A 20,192-nucleotide genomic window follows, 5' to 3' on the forward strand; every position below is an offset into this window, starting at 1 on the left:
GGGATTAAATGATTTTTATAAGTTTAATTATTTGGGAGTTATTTTGTGTTGATGTCAAAGTTAATCAAGTTTAGGATTAAATTTTGAATTTCATAAATTTGTTCCTTGAGAATTCTATAGAGAAGTTTTAAAAAGATAGTGTTTGGAGGCAAAGGAGATTCTCCTTCCTTTTGACTCCATAGGAGAGTTCTAATTCTTCCTCAAAGTAATGACTTGCATTGTTGGTTTGAGATTTGAAGCCTAGAGCATTGAGAATTAATGATGAGAGTTGTTGTATGGCAAGAGCTTAAGGAGCCCTATTTTTCACCATTCTTCATTCTCTTCGTTATTTCTTAGAGATTCAAGGTAAAAGATGTAACACTGTGAAATTTATTGATAATTTATTTTATTAATTTTATTTGATTATGTGATTGGTTGTTTAATAGTTGTGAAACTCCAAAGATTAATGAACTTTTATGAGTATAGTTGGTCAGGAGTTGTTTTGTATCGCTGTCAATGTTGACCAAGTTTAGGGGAATATATATATAAGGTTTTCCTTAAAACTTGAACTTCATAAGTTTATTTCTTAAGAGTCTAAAGAGAAGTTGAAGAGAGAAACTCAAAATTAAAGAGATTTCCTTTTTCTTTAGAGTCCATAAAAGAGTTCCACAACCTTCCCCAAAGTGAGATTGATTAATTATTTAGAGATTTAAAGCTTTTGGAAGAGAGAATCAAAGATTTATGAGTTGTTGTTTGGAGTTCCCTAAAGGATCTTAGCCTTCTTCTTCTTCCTCTATTATAGGCGATTGGAGGTAAGGGAAACTTGTGTATGGATTCTTGTTGAGTTAGTTGTTGCCTAAATTTACCTAAACGCGGCTATGTTGATTGAATCAAGAAGTGGAAAATTGTATTTCTTAAGTTGAGGTTGCCTTTCATATTCTGAAGAAAATTGATTATCCTAAGTTGTGAATTACATATTGATGTGTTACTGGTTTTCAGGTGGATTAAGCCAAAATGCAGTTTTGCCAAGTACAGAAATCATCATCACGTCGGGTGTCGCTTCATGGTGTCATACATTATGCAAGTCAGGGACTCTCTACCTCATTGACATAGGGTGCAAGATTGGTAACACTTGACATGAATTAGAAGAGAACTCTCTAACTTGATTATATCACATGTGGGTTGAGGGGCACCAAACATGAGTTACTAAATGAAAAATTGTTGTTTATTTGACTAAATGTTGAACATCTGTTAAGTAGATTAAATTACTCACATTATTTATGTCGTGTATGATTCTAGTGCATTATGTGTTAATTTAGGATGATGTATAACATTGTTTAAGTTGTTTGAGTTATAAGTCAATTATAAGTGAAAATTGAATTTTAGTATAATTGTATGATGTTTAAGGTGTGTGGTGTTGAAAGAAGTTGTATTGTGAATGCTTGATGCATGTAGTAGTGCTATGTTAATATATGTTGTGATGTGCATAAGACATATGGATATGTGTTGTAGTGATTTGAGAGCCAAATTATTGAAAAATCTTCTTAAGTTTTGTTGTCTCTTGAAGTGAGAGATGAGTCTCCTCTTGCTCCTTGGTTGATACCATATGGGGGCAAGGTTGATCCATATTAGTTTCGAGGCAATCGATTTGAGTAAAATATGAAGTCAATAACTAAAATCTTTAATTGATTGCTAGAAAGGTACGTAGTATTCAAAAGGTAGTCAGTGAATTAATTCCTCACAGGCATAGTCGATGCATACTAATATCATGGAAGACACACATCCAAGTTGTTGTATTATTGACAATAGTACTAAGCTTTTTTAGTCTAAGTGACAGAATTTGAGAAATTAGTGAAATTGTATTTAGGCATTGGTATGCCACTTCTTGTGTTGACTCGACATTGGTATGCCATACGTTGTTGAGTTTATCTTCTTTTTAGGGATCATATGTTGAGATTTGGTAGGTTAAGTCATGTAGACCGCTCATTTGTGTTGTAAGAATTCTCTTCATTTAAATGCGTAATAACACATATAGTTATTGTGTCGCAGAGTTGTTATGTGGTGAAATTATTGTGTTGTGAAGAGAAATTGTTGATGTGTCAATGAGTTGTATCTTGTGTGGGTTGTGAAGTTGGTAATGTTGAGTTGCTGAAAATTGTTAAGTAGTTGATGTTAATGATGTCTATATAGTTGTATATATGTTGTTTTCTTGTTTTCGAGCTTACTCTTTGATGGAACCATGCCAAGGTCAAGGAATCCAAGAGGTGATATCTTAAAAGAACCAAGAGGAATGGGATGATCTTAAAGACCTTTTCATATGTTTGTACATATAGTAGTCTCTTTGTATATGCTTAGTTTTGCCTTTGTATTTGTGAGGCACTTTACTTGCTTTTATTAGTCATTGTATATTGATTTTAGGGTAGGTTACTTGGAGAGTTTAACTCCATTTAACCTCCTTAGTTGATACATACATTTTCTATTTTTTCAGTAGGGAAAAAGGGGTGACATTTAGCAATGCTTAAGGGTGTGATTAGAAATTGGGCCAGAGTTGGGCCTAGGTAAAATTTTGCATATTAGACTCATTTTGCTCCTAATTTTTCATAGATTTGATTTAGCTAGGTCTCATCATCAGAGGATGAACCTAACTAAACCAAATCAACATTTTTGAAATAAATCAAGGTAGCAAAATGGAGTCAAGGCTGCCTAGTTTCTTCCTTCACTCTTGGCTGAATTTTTGCTCATTTTCTTCCTAGCTTTTAAGCTTGCTCTCCAAGTTTGTAAACCTTGGGTGGTTAGGCCGACCTTACCATGGTTCTTTAGTGAACCATGGTCAAGGTTAGCTTGCTCTCCAAGCTTTACAAACCATGGACGGTTAAGCTTAACCTTACCATGGTTCCTAGTGAACCATGGTTAAGGTTAGCTTGCTCCTTAAGCTACCTCTCCCTATATATTTGTAATTTCTATTCTTGTAATCACTTTTGAACATTTTGAGAAAAAGAAATCAGATTTCTCTCTCACTCAAGAGTCCTAAAAATTGTAGAGAACTCTCTCTCTAAGGTTCTTCAACCTTTGCCTTGCTTCCTCAAGCTTCTTCATCCTCCATTAAAGTGGCCGAACCTCCTTCAAGCTTCCTTCACCATTGGAGTTTCTTCAAGGTGAACTTAAGCTTCTCAACGTGTCTCCTCAAGAGTAGAAAGATCTTGGACGGTTCAACTTGAAGAACAACAATCTTCTCTAAGTGGTTCCATCACTCTTACTTTTTTTTTTATTGTTGGACTACGATAATCATATTTACTATGGGAGAGTAGGACATGATTTGGTCAAAGGACGAGCAAGATATTTGATGTCATGCTGGTGATGACGCTTTTTGGGTGGAGAGCCTAAAGACTGTTATGATACAATTAATGGTTGTTTGATTGCCGATTTAGGATTTTTGTGTTTTTAGTTTGGATAATTGAATACACACTATTATTTTAGCATGTTTATTATATATATATATATATATATATAAAATTTACAATAAAATTATATATATATATATATATATATATATAAAATTTACAATAAAATTATATATATATATATATATATAAATGTTATTTTCAAATATATAAATTTTATTTAAAGTTAGTATACATAATCATTTTTGAATATATAAATTATATTTTAGATGTGTGATAAATAATTTATATTATAACATTTTTTTTATTGATAATTTATTTTAAAATATCAATATTTAATTCATAAATATTTTGATAAATAAAAATAATTTATATAAGAAGTTAAAAAAATTTCTACAAATCCTTTCGTTAAAAAAAAAAAACTCTTAGAATCACTCTCACGTAAGATGTATGTGTTGTTGTGATCCTATTGAGGAATTTTATGTTTTTAACATTTTATTCTTATACATATACATATATATTATTACATGTATATTTAAGAATTGTTGCATGATTATCCTAAGTAATTAGATTTACATTTTTCACTACTTAGTTGCTAAATTATAGTAAGTTTAACACCTGTCAAATTGTTACAATGTCAACGAATTATAGTACATATTTCAACTCTGATATAACAACTCATCTTATTGAGAATTGAATAATAGATATGTCTATTTTTCTTTTAGAAAAAAAGGAACAACAAAAAATAGTATCTCAATTTAAACCTTTTATCTTTTAATAAGCCTAATAATATTTTCTAAATCATGCTTTAATACCTGCTTGAACAAATGACTTATTTAAAATTTTATTTAATAAACTCTTATCTAATAAGGACTTATGTTATAAGTGCTTAAAATTCAATAAGTTATTTCATTTGAATACACATGTTAACATGTACTTATGCAAATTTAAAGTGTTTGGATGTATCATTATTTAAGTACTTGTAAAATGTTATTCATTTTAAAATTTAAAAATAAAAATTAATTTTTAATTAAAAATAAAATAAAAGACTTAAAAATATTTTTAGTCCATACAAAATTAATTAATTTTGATTATAGTCATAGTAAAAAAAAGTTAGCTTTTCATCCCTTTAAAATTGAAACTATTATTTTTTATTCTCAATGTTAATTAAAATTAAATGAACATCATATATGTTGCATACAACTCCTAAAAATATTTGGTATTCATGTATTTTAAAATATTTGTTAGGATTAAAAATAATCACTTTATATTTTAGAGAGAACAAAATTAAAGAAAAATATTTTTAAGAGATAAAATAAAGTTAATTTATTTTACAAAGACCAAAAATAATGTTTACATATTTTAAAATGCTAAAACTAAAATAAAAAAATTACAAAGATTAAAATAAAATTTTTAAAATTTATAGAAATTAAAAACATATTTAAGCAACATAAAAATATAAAAAATAACTAAATAATTTTTAAAAATAAAATTATACATCACAATAATATTAAATAAAAAAATATTAATTACCATTCATTTAATTTTAGTTTATAAAAGGAAAATTATTAATAAAATAGGAGAAACCAGTTATATATATATATATCCATGATTAAAAATTAAGAATCATTAGTTTTAAAAATTAAAAAATAAATTCTACATATTTATAAAACCATGATTAAAAAATTATTGTATAAATACTAACATTAAAATTATCTAAGGTGTGTTAATTTAGAGAGATAAAAAAAATAATGAGGTTATTATCGGGGAATGTGAATTTTTGAGGGAAAAGAAAAAAAAATGTAGGAAAAAAATAAATATAAACAAAAAAATTTTAAATGAGAAACGAAAATCTTTAAAGAAAATAACAAAAAAAATTGAAAAAATAAATAAAAATTATTTATATTAGTGATAGAATTCAAATTTACATTTTTATCAATAAATTATCGTATAAGTTAAGTAATAAATTATATTGGATAACTTATTAAAATAAGTTCAAAACTTTCTTATACATCACTCATAAAATATTTTATAAATTTGTCAAAATACTCTCATAAACTCTTATAGAACAAGATAAATACAAATGAGCTATTTATAATTTTTTTCTAACCAAATCATAATTTACTTGTAAATGACATCCCTTTTTTAATCTTGTGAAAATAACTTACCTTTTTATCCTTTTAAAGATAGATAGAATTGTGACAATTAATTTAAAAATAATAAAAAAAATCCTCTCAAGAGTCATTTAAATTGTTTCAAACATAACTCACCTTGAATTTAAAACCATAAACCTTTCCTTAGAAAGATCTCCCCACTAAAAAAGAATTTCTATATCTCTTATCCATAAATTGGATTTTATAATACGAAAATTCATATTAAAAAAAATCCATAAATTTAATGTCAAATAATTAATGAAAATCTATACTAGAAACCCATACTTTTAATGTATTAATGAATGTTAATTTTAATGTAACAATTAATATTTTTTTTATTATAACTAATATGCTTTTATGTACTAATTAATATACTTTATATAATATTGATTAATATTATGTTATTAATTTTTTGGAGTATATATAAATTAATATTTTTAAATAATAATCAATGTATTTTTACGTGAGTTTATTTGTAGATTTTCTTTAAAATTATAATAATAAATAGTTTTATAAATAATTTTATGACGTTGTTATAATTTTTTTATATTTATGTATTGTTATGTATTTTAAATTTTATTTTATAGAGGCTATATTTCATGTGTCAAGATTATTTTTTTATTATCAGTTTTGAAATATTGTATAGATCATGTTCGTTTAAAAAAGAAATTTTGTGATTGAAAGTTTCATAGTTGTTTCAAGAAGTTGTATCTTTTATATATTTTAATAGATAGATAAATAATATTTATATATTAATATATTCTTTTAAAAAATGTTTAACATTAAATAATTATTATTTTTCTTCTAATTGTGTTTACTATTTAACTTTTTTTATTTATTATAAATCTGCAATAATTTAAAATTGATATAATTAATATCTTATTATATAGTTAGAATTGTTTAATATTAGTATAATATTATAATATATGATTATATAAATAATATAATTTTAGTTTTATGTTATAAATTTGTATATAGAAATCTTTTGGAGAAATATAGTTATTGTAAAAGTTATTCATTTTTATATATACTATAAAAATCGTTGAATGTAATTACCAATTTCACTATTTAATTATACTTGTATTTTTTATTTAAACTTAAATTTGTAATATTATTTAGGTTTAACACACATTTGGACTTTTTTTTTCAAATTTATAATTAGATTGATAAACTTATAATAATAATAATAAAAATAATAATAATGCAATTGCCTTTTTCATATATTTTTTAATTTAGTTCCAAGAATTAGCTGTCAATCTACAAAGATTTGAAAAAGAAGAGTATTATTCATATTCTCGTACATGGAAAATTAATTTTAGATTTGGAAATAATTTTGAGTATTACGTTGACAAATAGGGAGAGTAGGTGACTTTCAATTATTAGAGATTAAGAGTTTAGGGGATTAGTGTTTAAGAAAATTATGAAAATTTTAACAGAAAGAAGTTAGAAATTAATACATTTATTATGCGATGAAAATAGTTACCTAATATAGTTGTTAAAATATGGAGATATAAAATATAGAGTAAATTATACTCACACTTTATATTTGATATTATTTTTTTATTTAAACTTATAGTGAAACTTCTTAAAAGTTAAAAAATGTTATAATTATTTTTTTTTATTTATTTATTTTTAGATTGTATTTAATATCCTATCATTTGAACCTATAGTAAAATCTTTTAAAAGTTGAAAAAATGTTACGTCTGGTTTTATTTTTTTAGATTATCTTTTATGTGATTGAAATTTACTAAAAAAATAATTATTTATTATATCAATAATAATTATTCTCTTATTTATAATCACCTTTGATTTTTAATTTTATTTAAAATTATTTTTCTCTTTTTTAAGTAGGCATTATTTCACTTGATTTATATTTTGTAACTCTTATTATTTATATAGTTTTATTATTTAAAACAAAATACATACAAATATAAAGTGTTATGATTTTATAATTTTTTTAAAAATATTTTTAAACAAAACACATTTTTTTATTAAGTGTTGGATTAAAAAATAGTATAATTATTGAGCTTTGAATTCTTGCCTTCACTCATTGATTTTTATAAATTTATTTACTATATTTAAGAAATGACATAAATATATATTTTTAATCCCTGTAAAATAAGTAAGTTTTGATTTTAATATTTGTAACTTTTTTATTTTTATTTTTTATTCCTCTAAAATTTAAAATTATTATTTTTAGTCACTATTTTTATCTAATTATTTTCAACTACTCATTTGTTAAATGATTTTTGCCATAGATCCAAATATCTGAAGGGTATTTGATTGCAATATAAAAAAGAAGAAGAAAAATAATAGAACCTCCGAATGCAAGTTCTGGAAATCATTCTGAAGATTAAAATATTAATTTAAATTATAAAATATTAAATTAAATAATTATTTTATAATAAATTTATCAAAAAATATTAATAATTTAATATTTGGAGGATGATCCAAACTCAATTTTTCGGAGGATGTAGCATTGTTCAAAAAAGAACACAGGGGTTCAACTGTAATATCTTTTTTAACTTTTGAGAAATTTTATTGTTGTTCCAAATAATGGTTGGGTATTGAATACAATATAAAAAATAGAAGAGTATAAGTATAATATTTTTTAAACTTTTAAGAATCTCACTATAAGTCTAAAATAAAAAAAATAAAAAAATAAAAAATAAAAAAGATATTTAATGAGAAGGTAAAAAGTGAGGTGAGTAACCTAAAAAAGAGATCTGGCATTTAGGAAATGACAAATTACAGATATTGGTAAAAAATTGATATTCTGAGCCACACACCTTCTTCTGTCTCTCCAGTCATCATTCCCACCCCTATCTTCTCTCTCTGTCACATATAAAACCCCTTCACCCCAACCCTTTCCATTCGCTCACTCATTCCTCCCCCCATTCTCATCTTCCTCACTCCGCACTTTCTCTCGCACACACCTCAGCCATGGGAGCAGCCATTCTCCCAGATCTCGGAACCGAGATTCTCATTCCTGTCTGCGCCGTCATCGGAATCGCCTTCGCCCTCTTCCAGTGGTTGCTCGTTTCCAAGGTCAAGCTCTCCGCCGCCAGAGACTCCTCCCCCAACGCCGCCGGCAAAAATGGCTACAACGATTACCTCATCGAAGAGGAGGAAGGCATCAACGACCACAACGTCGTCGTCAAATGCGCCGAAATCCAGAACGCTATTTCCGAAGGTCCTTTTTTTTAATTTTTTTTCCTCTCCCACTCTTCTTTTTTGGCCTTCTGAGATCTACCCTCGAGCCCAGTCCTTTCTATTTTACTCTCCTTTTCCCTAAAATATCTTAAAAATCGGAAATTGTTGTGTCGGCGCGGGTTTCTATTTTGTGGGTAGATCTTGCTGTGGTTCCCTACGTGCCTTGTTTGGGTTTTCGTTGCGGTAGTTTTTGATTTTGAAAATTTCTTTTTTTAAGAGTTGGGATATTTGTGAACTCTCCGTGCTCCGACTTCTAGAGCTTTCACTGCGATTTTATGTGCTGGTTGTGTTTTATATTTCCTGGGTTCATTTCTGAAATCTGAAACGTTTTTGAACTGGCTTAGGGTCGAGAACATGATTTGAACCTCGTGTTGTTTTTTAATTATTAAATTAAAAGTGATGTTTGTTGTGGAATTTGGACCCACACGCCCAAGTTCTGTGGTAAATTAGTAATTTTTGCAGTCCTAATTAGTTTGGAGCCCGTTTTGTTTTCTCTTGTTTCTTTATGCCTTTTTTAACTTGACAAAATTTCTTTGCTCGTGAGAACCGAAAATTATTCAGGAGGCTCGCTATGTATTGTTTGATGATATATTAGTGACGTGAAGTAGTGTGATTTTTTCTCAATCGATATGTAATCGGCTTTGATCTTTCGTTTTTCGTGTAGTGTATGTGCTGTTTATTTATCTTTTGGTGGCTTTGATATTTCTAGAGGAGTGCGTTTCACTGTCAATATATTGGCAATATTTTTATCTATAATAAACTCTAAATTGCCTCTTAAGTTTGGACCATGTTACTATTTATCATTTTATTTCCAAAGACCTAGTGATTTCTTAGCTCTGCAAAGTTTGTATTTGTAACTATTTATAAATTAACAGAATTGGTATTGGTGTGTGCATTTTACCTGACCTTTTAATTTTTTTGGAAATGTTATCCACTGCTGGTTCTTACTTTAAATTAGTGTTTATTGATGGATGTTGAAGAATGCTTCACTTATTAATTAGTGTTTGAATATGAACAGGAGCAACCTCTTTTCTATTTACTGAGTACAAGTATGTGGGAATCTTCATGGTGGCTTTTGCCGTTTTGATATTCCTATTCCTTGGCTCTGTGGAAGGATTCAGCACAAGCTACCAGCCTTGCACCTATGATCAAACTAAACTGTGTAAGCCAGCTCTGGCCACTGCTGTTTTCAGCACCGTATCGTTTCTGCTTGGTGGCGTCACATCGCTTGTTTCTGGATTCCTTGGAATGAAAATTGCAACTTACGCCAATGCAAGAACCACCCTGGAGGCAAGAAAGGGTGTTGGGAAGGCTTTCATTACGGCATTCAGATCTGGTGCAGTTATGGGTTTTCTCCTTGCTGCTAATGGTCTTTTGGTTCTTTACATTGCCATCAACTTGTTCAAGATTTACTATGGTGATGACTGGGGTGGTCTTTTTGAGGCCATCACTGGTTATGGTCTCGGTGGGTCTTCTATGGCTTTGTTTGGAAGAGTTGGAGGAGGTATCTATACTAAGGCTGCTGATGTTGGTGCCGATCTTGTTGGCAAGGTTGAAAGAAACATTCCTGAAGATGACCCAAGAAATCCAGCTGTAAGAATACGAACCCTGAAACTAGTTCCATAATTTGGTTTTAAACATACTTTAGTTATTCATTTTGTATTTGTCTGAATAAATCGTCGTGTACCCAGGTGATTGCTGATAATGTTGGTGATAATGTTGGGGATATAGCTGGTATGGGATCTGACCTTTTTGGTTCATATGCTGAGTCATCCTGTGCTGCTCTTGTTGTTGCTTCCATCTCTTCCTTTGGGGTGAATCACGAGTTTACTGCTATGTTATACCCTCTCATCATCAGTTCTGTGGGTATCCTAGTTTGTTTGCTCACCACCTTATTTGCAACTGACTTTTTTGAGATCAAGGCTGTAAAGGAGATTGAGCCTGCATTGAAAAAACAGCTCATTATTTCCACTGCCCTGATGACTGTTGGGATTGCCATTGTTAGTTGGATTGCACTCCCAACTTCCTTCACAATCTTCAATTTTGGAGTGCAGAAAGATGTCCAGAATTGGTAAATTTCACAACTTCTGTTAGGAGCCATTTTATGGCAAAACAATTATTAAATGATGGGTTCATGTCTTTTTTTTTAGAATAATAACATGGTAGGTTTTAATATCTGAGAACTCATGGGATGTATTTCATGTTGCAGGCAACTATTCTTGTGTGTTGCTGTTGGTCTATGGGCAGGTCTTATTATCGGATTTGTAACCGAGTACTACACTAGCAATGCCTATAGGTAAAGCAATTTTGGTCATGTTCTGCTCTTTTTTTTATTTTATTTATTTATTATTATTTTTTTTTTTTACCTTTGTACATCTATATCAGCAGATTTTTAGCTTGACCTTTTCTGTCATTTTTTGCAGTCCCGTGCAAGATGTTGCAGACTCCTGCAGGACTGGTGCTGCAACTAATGTTATATTTGGCCTTGCCTTAGGATACAAGTCTGTTATTATTCCAATTTTTGCCATTGCAATTAGTATTTTTGTTAGTTTCACCTTTGCTGCCATGTATGGTATTGCCGTTGCCGCCCTTGGGATGTTGAGTACCATAGCCACTGGATTGGCTATTGATGCATATGGTCCAATCAGTGACAATGCTGGAGGTATTGCTGAGATGGCCGGGATGAGTCACAGAATTAGAGAGAGAACTGATGCCCTTGATGCTGCCGGAAACACAACTGCTGCTATTGGAAAGGTGCAAATTTTCTGCTTTGTTTACTCTTCTAACTTGCTGAAGTTCATGGAAACGTCAATCTTCCTGCTAGGTGCCTGATATCATTTTTTTTTATTCTGTTTTAGGGCTTCGCTATTGGTTCTGCTGCCCTTGTATCTCTTGCCCTCTTTGGTGCCTTTGTGAGCCGAGCTGCTATTACAACTGTTGATGTGTTGACTCCAAAGGTTTTCATTGGTTTAATTGTGGGTGCAATGCTTCCTTACTGGTTTTCTGCCATGACCATGAAGAGTGTGGGAAGTGCTGCTCTGAAGATGGTTGAGGAAGTCCGCAGGCAATTCAACACCATTCCAGGATTGATGGAGGGAACTGCCAAGCCTGACTACGCCACATGTGTTAAGATCTCCACTGATGCTTCAATTAAAGAAATGATTCCACCTGGTGCTCTTGTCATGCTCACACCCCTTGTCGTTGGAATCCTTTTTGGTGTTGAAACACTTTCTGGTGTCCTCGCTGGATCTTTGGTGTCTGGTGTTCAGGTTATGATTCACACACCCTTATTTATTTAGTAATTTACCCTCAACAACTTGTCCCTCTTTGTCATTCCCCCTTTTATTCTCTGCTTCTAAGACATTTTTTTATGCCATGATTACAGATTGCTATCTCCGCATCCAACACCGGTGGTGCTTGGGATAATGCCAAGAAATACATAGAGGTAACTTTGATTTTAGTCCTTCAAATTAAAAATTGATTTTTTAATCTTGTAATTTTAAAAATCTTACTTTAATCCTGCTGATCATATATCGTTGTCAAACAGAACTAATCTATTACTGAATATGTTACATGAAATCCACTTATTAGAGTTTTGTTTAGTAAAAAATTATATTGAATGTAACTGATAGTTATTCAATTTGCACGAAATCCACTTATAACTGTCTATTTTTTATTTTTTATTTTTATTTTTATTTTTTATTTTTAAGTAAAAAATTACATTAAACTTCACCAGTACTACATTCAATTTGACGCTCTGAATCAAGGGCTTAAAAACATATTTGAGCTTTATTAATTTTACGTGAATTTAAAATGATGAACCTATGCATTGGAACTTGGTAGTTATGTGTAATGAATCTGTAATTAATATATATTTGGTGTGAATGTAATAGGCTGGTGCATCTGAGCATGCAAGAAGCCTTGGTCCAAAAGGGTCAGATTGCCACAAGGCAGCTGTTATTGGTGACACCATTGGAGACCCTTTGAAGGATACATCAGGACCGTCTCTTAACATCCTTATCAAGCTGATGGCCGTTGAGTCTCTCGTGTTTGCACCCTTCTTTGCTACTCACGGAGGCTTACTCTTCAAGATCTAAAGATTCAATAGAGAAGAAAAGAGCATCGTCCATCGATTTCCTTCAATGGCACAAGGAAAAAACGTCCTTTTACCATGCCTCTTCTTAGTCATTAACTCATCGGTCATGTCAATTCCATTGTTTTTAAAATCTTTCTCCCCCCCTCATCTTAAAACCGAGTATATTTCTCTCTCATCTGTAGTTTTAAGACACTTAAATTAGGCTGAGTCTGCAGCGAAAATTTTCATTGTAAAGTGGAGGTTGATGATGATGACGATGATGTTTACCATCTCTTCCGCGATGTCTTTTATATTCCTTTTAGATGGTCAATTTTCTTAATATTTCTTTATTATTCTTTTTATATTGTCTGTTTTTATTTAGAGTCTTTGCAATTGAACTAATTCATTTAAAACTGAAAAAATGGATAAATAAATAATTTTGAAAATTACTATAATTTTTTTTTTGAAAAGCGTTTTAGGAGAAATTCTTTTATACCTCAAGTGAATTTGATATTTTTGTATTGCATAATAATCTTTCCTAATAGTAAAAGGGGATTGCGTACACAATTCTTTTTTACTCGCTTAAACTATTTTTAAATTACTTTTTTTATGCTTATAGTTTTTTTTATCTAGTTTTTATTCTTTATTTTTTCGAACTTTTCTGTCTTTTACTTTTTTCAGAACTGTTCAAATGTTATGTTAAATTGTTAATTGTTTACTTTTACTTTGTTTTTATATTTAAAATTTCATGAAGATGCTAATTGTTCTTTTATTAGTTTATATATAATATGATTTATGTTTATTATTAATAAAAGTTGATTAATAACTATTCAAAGTATAAATATATGTATTTTAAATAATTAATATTTTAGTAGCAACATTGTGTAACTCCTAACATAAATATTTTTACATTGTTAAAATTTAAAATATAATAACTTTTTAAATATATAAATTAAATTATAATGAGGAGGCTTATAATTATATTGGTGGAACTTTTACTAAGTATTACATCGTTTAATAATTTTATATTAATTATGAATTTTATAAATTCAACCTTTAGATTGAAGGTTCATATCATTTTATATGTGTATATCAAATTTTATTAAAATTGAATAACTTGAAAGTAATCAAAGTATTCATATTTTAGTATATTTTAAAATGAATATATTACGTCAATTTTGTTTTATAAGAATAAAGTATCAAATTATCTTGAATTAATATAAAATTTTGTTATATGATCTAAGAGTAAATAACTTTCAATCTAACAGTTGGATTTACAAAATTTACATTTAATATAAAGTTATTGAATAGTGTAATATTTAGTAAACGTTATATTGGTGTAATTGTAATCCTCCTCAATTATAATTACGATCCACAAATACTCATAATATACCTTCCCTAATTCAAATTGATTAAAGATACATAGCCAAACTTCTCTTTGAGCATTTTGAATCATTCAAACTTCAAGGACTTACAAAATGTTAGCTAGTTGTTCCTTGATAACAATAACCTAGTTCAACTTTCTTTTATTCACTTAGAAAATAAAATTGTGTCCCAATATGTTTACCCCTTTCATGTGCTACTTGATTCTTTACCAAATTTATAGATCTGATTTAACGTTAATCATTATATGCATCAGCTCATTATTCTTCAAATGCATCTCTTTTGTGTTTTAACTTTAGACACATAAACCTTGATAAGTCCCACGAGGAGCTGTTATTATATTCTTGTTAGCGATCTTAATTAAGATAGAACAGAAAAAACATTTAAGGAGGAATAAAGACAATTAAAATACAATAAAAAAAAATTCCATTACTCCCTCAAGTTGGTGTATAGAAATTTTGTATGCATACCTTGTCAAGTAGAAAATTGAAATAACCATGTCCTAACAACTAAGTGAAGATTGTCAAAAAAAAAAAAAAACAAAACACAAGCAAAAATGTCCAATTGTAATTTCTTGTAATCGTTAGCTTTCCTAGTTATTATAATTAGGAGAATGATTTAAATATTTCTAGTTACTCTAATTAGGACAATGGGTATTACTTTCCAAATTATTATTGAATTTCTTTGAGTAACTCTCCAACTTGTTCATGTTTCCATCTTGTGATCTTCTATCTTTGACATGAGTGAGGATGCCAAGCATGTTATGTAATTCCTGATCCATATGGATTTTACACATGATTCTACACATTGACCATGAAAATGTATTTTTATCATGGTTCTAAAGATGTATTTAATCATTTCTTGCCCTGCTGCGTCTGTCTTTTGTGAAGATGCTACAGAAAACTGTTGGTACAGTTTTATTAGATGTCCTAGGAGCATTTCTGTTTGGCAACTTAGTAGATTATGGCAAAGGATTGAACCTTTGCTGCTTAATGTTGAATCCTAAAGATATGATTTTAAATTTATGTTGTTCACTCAAAGATGATCAATCTAGTATGTTTGTTATGAATCTGTGGAGTCTTTGGAAGAGAAGAAAAAAGTCTTTGGAATTATTGTGAGGAGCTGGATGTTGGTGTTTTGAAGAGAGTTTGTTTAGCTCTTAATTGAATCAGCTGAGGACATAACTCCATTAGGGAACCATATTGAAGTGCAGTAAGAATATGACTAGTTTTGAGAAAACTAAATTACCAAGCACACCTTAATGAATACTAACTAGGTTAACCTTCTTAAGCTACCAAACGTAAGATATTGCTTTTTCTGTTGCCATTTTTAAGAATTGATACAAAGCGGATTTAATAAATAAGTAGAATAACTTAGAAGCCAGGCAATGTACCATTTTACAAGTTATGGTGTCACAGCAACTGTACCATACATATTTGTCTTACATTATTTGACTTAAATAACATAAACATTGATGTGTTTTCCAACTCATTAGGGTATATTTGGATACACGATTAAAATTTGTAACTTCAATCAACTGATCTCGAACGTGATACTTACATATTTGACAAATTTTTTTTTCCTTTCCATTTAGAGTAAATTATAAACAAACTTCAGTTAAAGCAAACACTGAAAGGATGTTTTTATTTAAAAATTGGTTCAAAAAGTTAAATTTAACTCAACTTTCTAACTATAATACAAACATACACTTAGTCACTTATTCAAGATATTTCTAACTATAATCCAAACATACACTTAGTCACTTATTCAAGATGTATCTTATCACTCGGGATGCAAGTATGAAACAGACTCACTTCTGATCCGAATTATTTGTAATTTGGACCGTCTCAAGTGCAATCTTTCCCTCTTGATAACACTTGTAGTTGATATCACCATAGTTTTTAACGTTTCTGTATAACCTTGGCCGTGACTCATCGATTAAACCTTCTACGGGTCCAATCTCCTTCACAGGCTCTGGCTCATTAAACATTGCCACAGACATCCTCAACTTTTCTGTGTTTGTCACAACCCTGTGCATTATGCTCTTGAATATTCCATTACTCATTATCTGCAACAATGCCAAAGTACATTAAGCATTCTCCAAACTGAAAACTAATTCCACCTCAATACACCGGTTAATGATGCAGCAACAAGAAAATAAGTACAAACTAAAGTATTTTTATGCTTGATGAATTTTGATTAAGCATCAACTAGTAGATTATTTTATTGAGATAAAACCCAGTTTACCTGCATTTGATCACCAAGATTGACAACGAGTGCATCAGGTATTGTGGGGACATTGACCCAACTATCATCTATCAAAACTTGAAGACCTTCCACTTCTTTGTCTTGCAATAGGACAGTGATTCCTGATCTATCTGTATGGGGTTTGACGCCAAGAACCAAGTCAGGTCTAGAACAACGTGGATAGAAGTTGAACCTCGCTAGCATCAATGGTTGTTCCCCAAACTGGTCCACGAAGCTACCCTCTTCCAAATTCAGTGACCTTGCCATGCATCTCAAGAGATATTCCATCATTGATTTCACTTTCGTAGAAAACTCCTCCAATGTCTGGCTGCATAATATTAAGAAAATTAAGCTCAATAAATTACTCTATAATATTCTCAAGAAATCTTTCATCTAACAGATAAGTTTAGCACCATGATGCACATAAGATTCAATGATCCAGTGATACGATCATTTTAAAACATATAATTACAATAAGTGTAAGATATATGGCTATATATAGAGAGGGGATATTAAATGACATCCATATAAGTTTTATTAATTATTATATTGTTCAATGATTTTATATTAGATTTTTTAAAATTTATTATTGGTAAAAAATTTCTTCCTCTTAGATTATATATACAAAATTTTATATTAATTCAACATAATTTGATATCTCATTTTTGTGGGTCATAACTGATGTAATATATAATTTTAAAATATACTAAAATATAAATAATTTAATTACCTTCAAATTATTTATAAATTTTAACAAAATTTAATATAAATACATTATAAAGTTATGGTTCAATTGTTAGGATGACAAAATTCAAATATAATATAAAATTATTAATTAGTGTAATAATTGTTAAAAATTATACCGATATAATTTGATCCTTTATATATATATATATACATATTAATATTCATAAAATATAATAAATATATACTTGTAATTTTGATCCATGAAGTCGTGTCAACTAATTCGGTGGGCAGAAGTTATACTTCCTTATAATTAAAACAAATAAAAATAATAATAAATATATACTTAAAATTTTGAAAATCGAAATTAAAAGCATAATTCTTATACATTACTAAAAAAAAATTACAAATCATTTTATCATAAATTTATTCCTATTATTTAGGAATATAAATAATATTATCATTCTTGTTTCTTTCTTAAAATCATTCACACACAGGACAACTTCCATTTTTAGTTTATCCAAAAAACATCATTTCTATATTAAACATGTTTATAAGTCTGATTTAGAGATCATATAAGATTTTAAATGGCTTTCATACTCCATACATATTAGTGAAATAACCAAGGTTATAAGTATTGGATAAATATTGGATATGATCATACATACATGTGAGACAAATTGAACTATGCGTTTCATATTCAACATAATTTAATACGAATCACTATTTTTAGAACATGCCAGGACTGGTTGAAGTACATGTGAATAGGTAAACATGGTAAGCATATATTTGCAGATTCGTTTCACAAGCAACTCATGAAATTGGAAATTGGAAATTGGACTTGAATACGCATTGTCAGTAGTACCATGCTGCAATGATTTCAAAATTTAGAAAAGATGATTATGCTAGTAAAGGAGCATGTCCAATGTTTTTCTTCTATGTTTCTGGACCTTGAAAGTTACAAGGGAAGCAGGGGCAAAGAGTTAACACACATTTAAGTTCACCATTAGAAAGGGGCGGTGCATTACCTAAAATCAGTAGGAATTTTTGGCCAAAGAGAAAGCCTTCGTTTTGTTTCTGGAAAAAGTCGAAGTGTTAGGCGATAGGACCAGTCAAGGACCTGTTTGTCTGAAACAACTCTGTCATTCCCATACCCTTCAGATTCATTAACAGCTCGGGCATACTTCTGCTTTTCCTCCTCCGGGAGTTCAAAAAATTGTTTTGAAAGTTGACGTATTTTGTCAAGATATGAACCTGACATTCCATGACCAATTGCCTGTTCATAATAGCATGTCAAACCAAGGCAGTTAAAAGCATTAATATCCCTAGGCCCTAGCACTTACATCACCTTTTCATCTCCAACTTATCAGATTCTCAAATCACATTATTAAGATTCAAGAATCAGCAGCATTTCGAAGATGGATTTGTATACTTATCTACATAAAAGGATCTTTAGTTCAAAGAAGAGTAAATCAAAAAGCAGTCAAAGTTTGATATTTACTATCCACTAGGAATATAAATGCAAAATTAATCTGAGATCAAGTGGAAGTGGCCCTTCTATATATCCTCAGTGCATCGTATAAAACACTTTTTAGTTATTAATATGCAACATATGCTTACCATGTTTACTTATTCACACTTGAAAGTCCATTTATGCAACATATGACCTACGGTGTTTCGAGCCATATAAATAGCAGTCAACTAAGCTTATGTTAAATCGTAAAAAAAAAAAATGTTATATAAATCCACACCTGGAAGCATCCAGTTGTACTTAGAGCAGATCTCAGCTTCTCCAGTTCTTCTTCTGATGAAAGGAGACTTACATCAATGATGGGTATTGGAATCTGTGCAGAAGAAGTTTCAGATCCAAAGCTATTTCCATTAACTATATAGTGTGATGGTGGTTCATCACCATCCTTGGACATTTCTTTGACGCTTTTGGGCACTGATTTCTCCTCCGAAACGAGTAGATTGCCGGCCATTACTTTCTGTCCTTGGATTGCTGACGAACGAACCAATAATTTTGTAGTGTTAAGTTGAATTTTTTATTCTTCCTCGTTTATCTTTCGAACATGCTTTCGGTTTTTGCTTATGTAAGAGGGCACTACACGATACTAATTAAAAAAAAATGAAGTGTGTAATCCAATGTTTTGAAAATTAAACTGATTACGTTACATAGCAAGCGGATTACAAGTTAAAGAGTTATTAATTGAATTGGATGATCAGTTTTTATTAATTTTTTTAAAGTATTTATATTATATATATTTTATATTTATAAATTTTAATAAAATTAATATTATATTTAAATAAATTTTAAAAATATTTAATTAATATAATAATAAAACAGTTAATTTATAGATTGGTTAAATTATATGAATTAATATATTATATAAATTATAATAATGACTTATAACAATATACTATATTTATTAATTGTTAATGTGTTAAATAATATGTTAAAGTTTAATTTAATTTTGATTAACCAACATTTATTTTTAACATTAATTGTAATAATATTATACAAAAATACTTTTAGTTTAGTAGTAAATTCAGAACACATTATCCTAGACGGTTTAGTTCGAGTTCCATCATTTTCAAATCTTAAACTATCTTCATTTTGCTAAATTAACGGTCACGTGAAGGTAGCAGAATGTGCAGACATCGAAAGTTGGAAAAACAGACATTGGAACGCGTGCGAAGATTCGATTTCTATAAATTTTTATTCCTTTTATCTAATTTAATTTTTATGTTATATACTTATTATATGCCTGTATAATACATAGATTAAAATACTGATTTCTTCTTGAAACTCGAAAATATTAGTATATAGACTTTCATTGTTTTTTCTTCATAGATCATGTAAAAGCTTAAAACTGGTCCAGTATAATTTTTTTATTTATTATTTTGTTATGTCATGATCTAGTAAATATTAGTTATGTTGTTGGATTTGCTACCGTAATAATAAAACTTAAAACTTTAAATAAAAGTGTCTTTAAATAAGTGTTTTTAAAAAATAATATTTAAGAAATATGTAAGAATTACTTTTTTTCCAAAAAA

The 20,192-nt window shown here is 29.2% G+C and overlaps 2 protein-coding genes across 2 annotated transcripts; one reads left to right on the forward strand and one right to left on the reverse strand.

Moving 5' to 3' along the window:
- Positions 1-8,356: 8,356 nt before the first annotated feature.
- Positions 8,357-13,183, forward strand: LOC109807586 (pyrophosphate-energized vacuolar membrane proton pump). The gene is made up of 8 exons (XM_020370130.3): positions 8,357-8,726; positions 9,765-10,339; positions 10,438-10,817; positions 10,956-11,042; positions 11,170-11,500; positions 11,605-12,015; positions 12,132-12,191; positions 12,640-13,183. Exons 1-8 carry the CDS (start codon positions 8,477-8,479, stop codon positions 12,841-12,843), a joined length of 2,298 nt encoding a protein of 765 aa, XP_020225719.1. The 5' UTR covers positions 8,357-8,476; the 3' UTR covers positions 12,844-13,183.
- A 2,638-nt stretch (positions 13,184-15,821) lies between these two features.
- On the reverse strand, positions 15,822-19,241 carry LOC109809956 (protein LATERAL BRANCHING OXIDOREDUCTASE 1). The gene is made up of 4 exons (XM_020373388.2): positions 18,887-19,241; positions 18,164-18,411; positions 16,452-16,779; positions 15,822-16,272 (listed from the first exon to the last, which is right to left on the reverse strand). The coding sequence occupies exons 1-4, from the start codon at positions 19,115-19,117 to the stop codon at positions 16,015-16,017; spliced, it is 1,065 nt and encodes a 354-aa protein (XP_020228977.1). The 5' UTR covers positions 19,118-19,241; the 3' UTR covers positions 15,822-16,014.
- Positions 19,242-20,192: the final 951 nt, after the last annotated feature.

The sequence above is a fragment of the Cajanus cajan genome, chromosome 5, assembly GCF_000230855.2.
Source record: "Cajanus cajan strain Asha chromosome 5, NIPB_CcT2T_4, whole genome shotgun sequence".
Taxonomy (NCBI): Eukaryota; Viridiplantae; Streptophyta; class Magnoliopsida; order Fabales; family Fabaceae; genus Cajanus; species Cajanus cajan.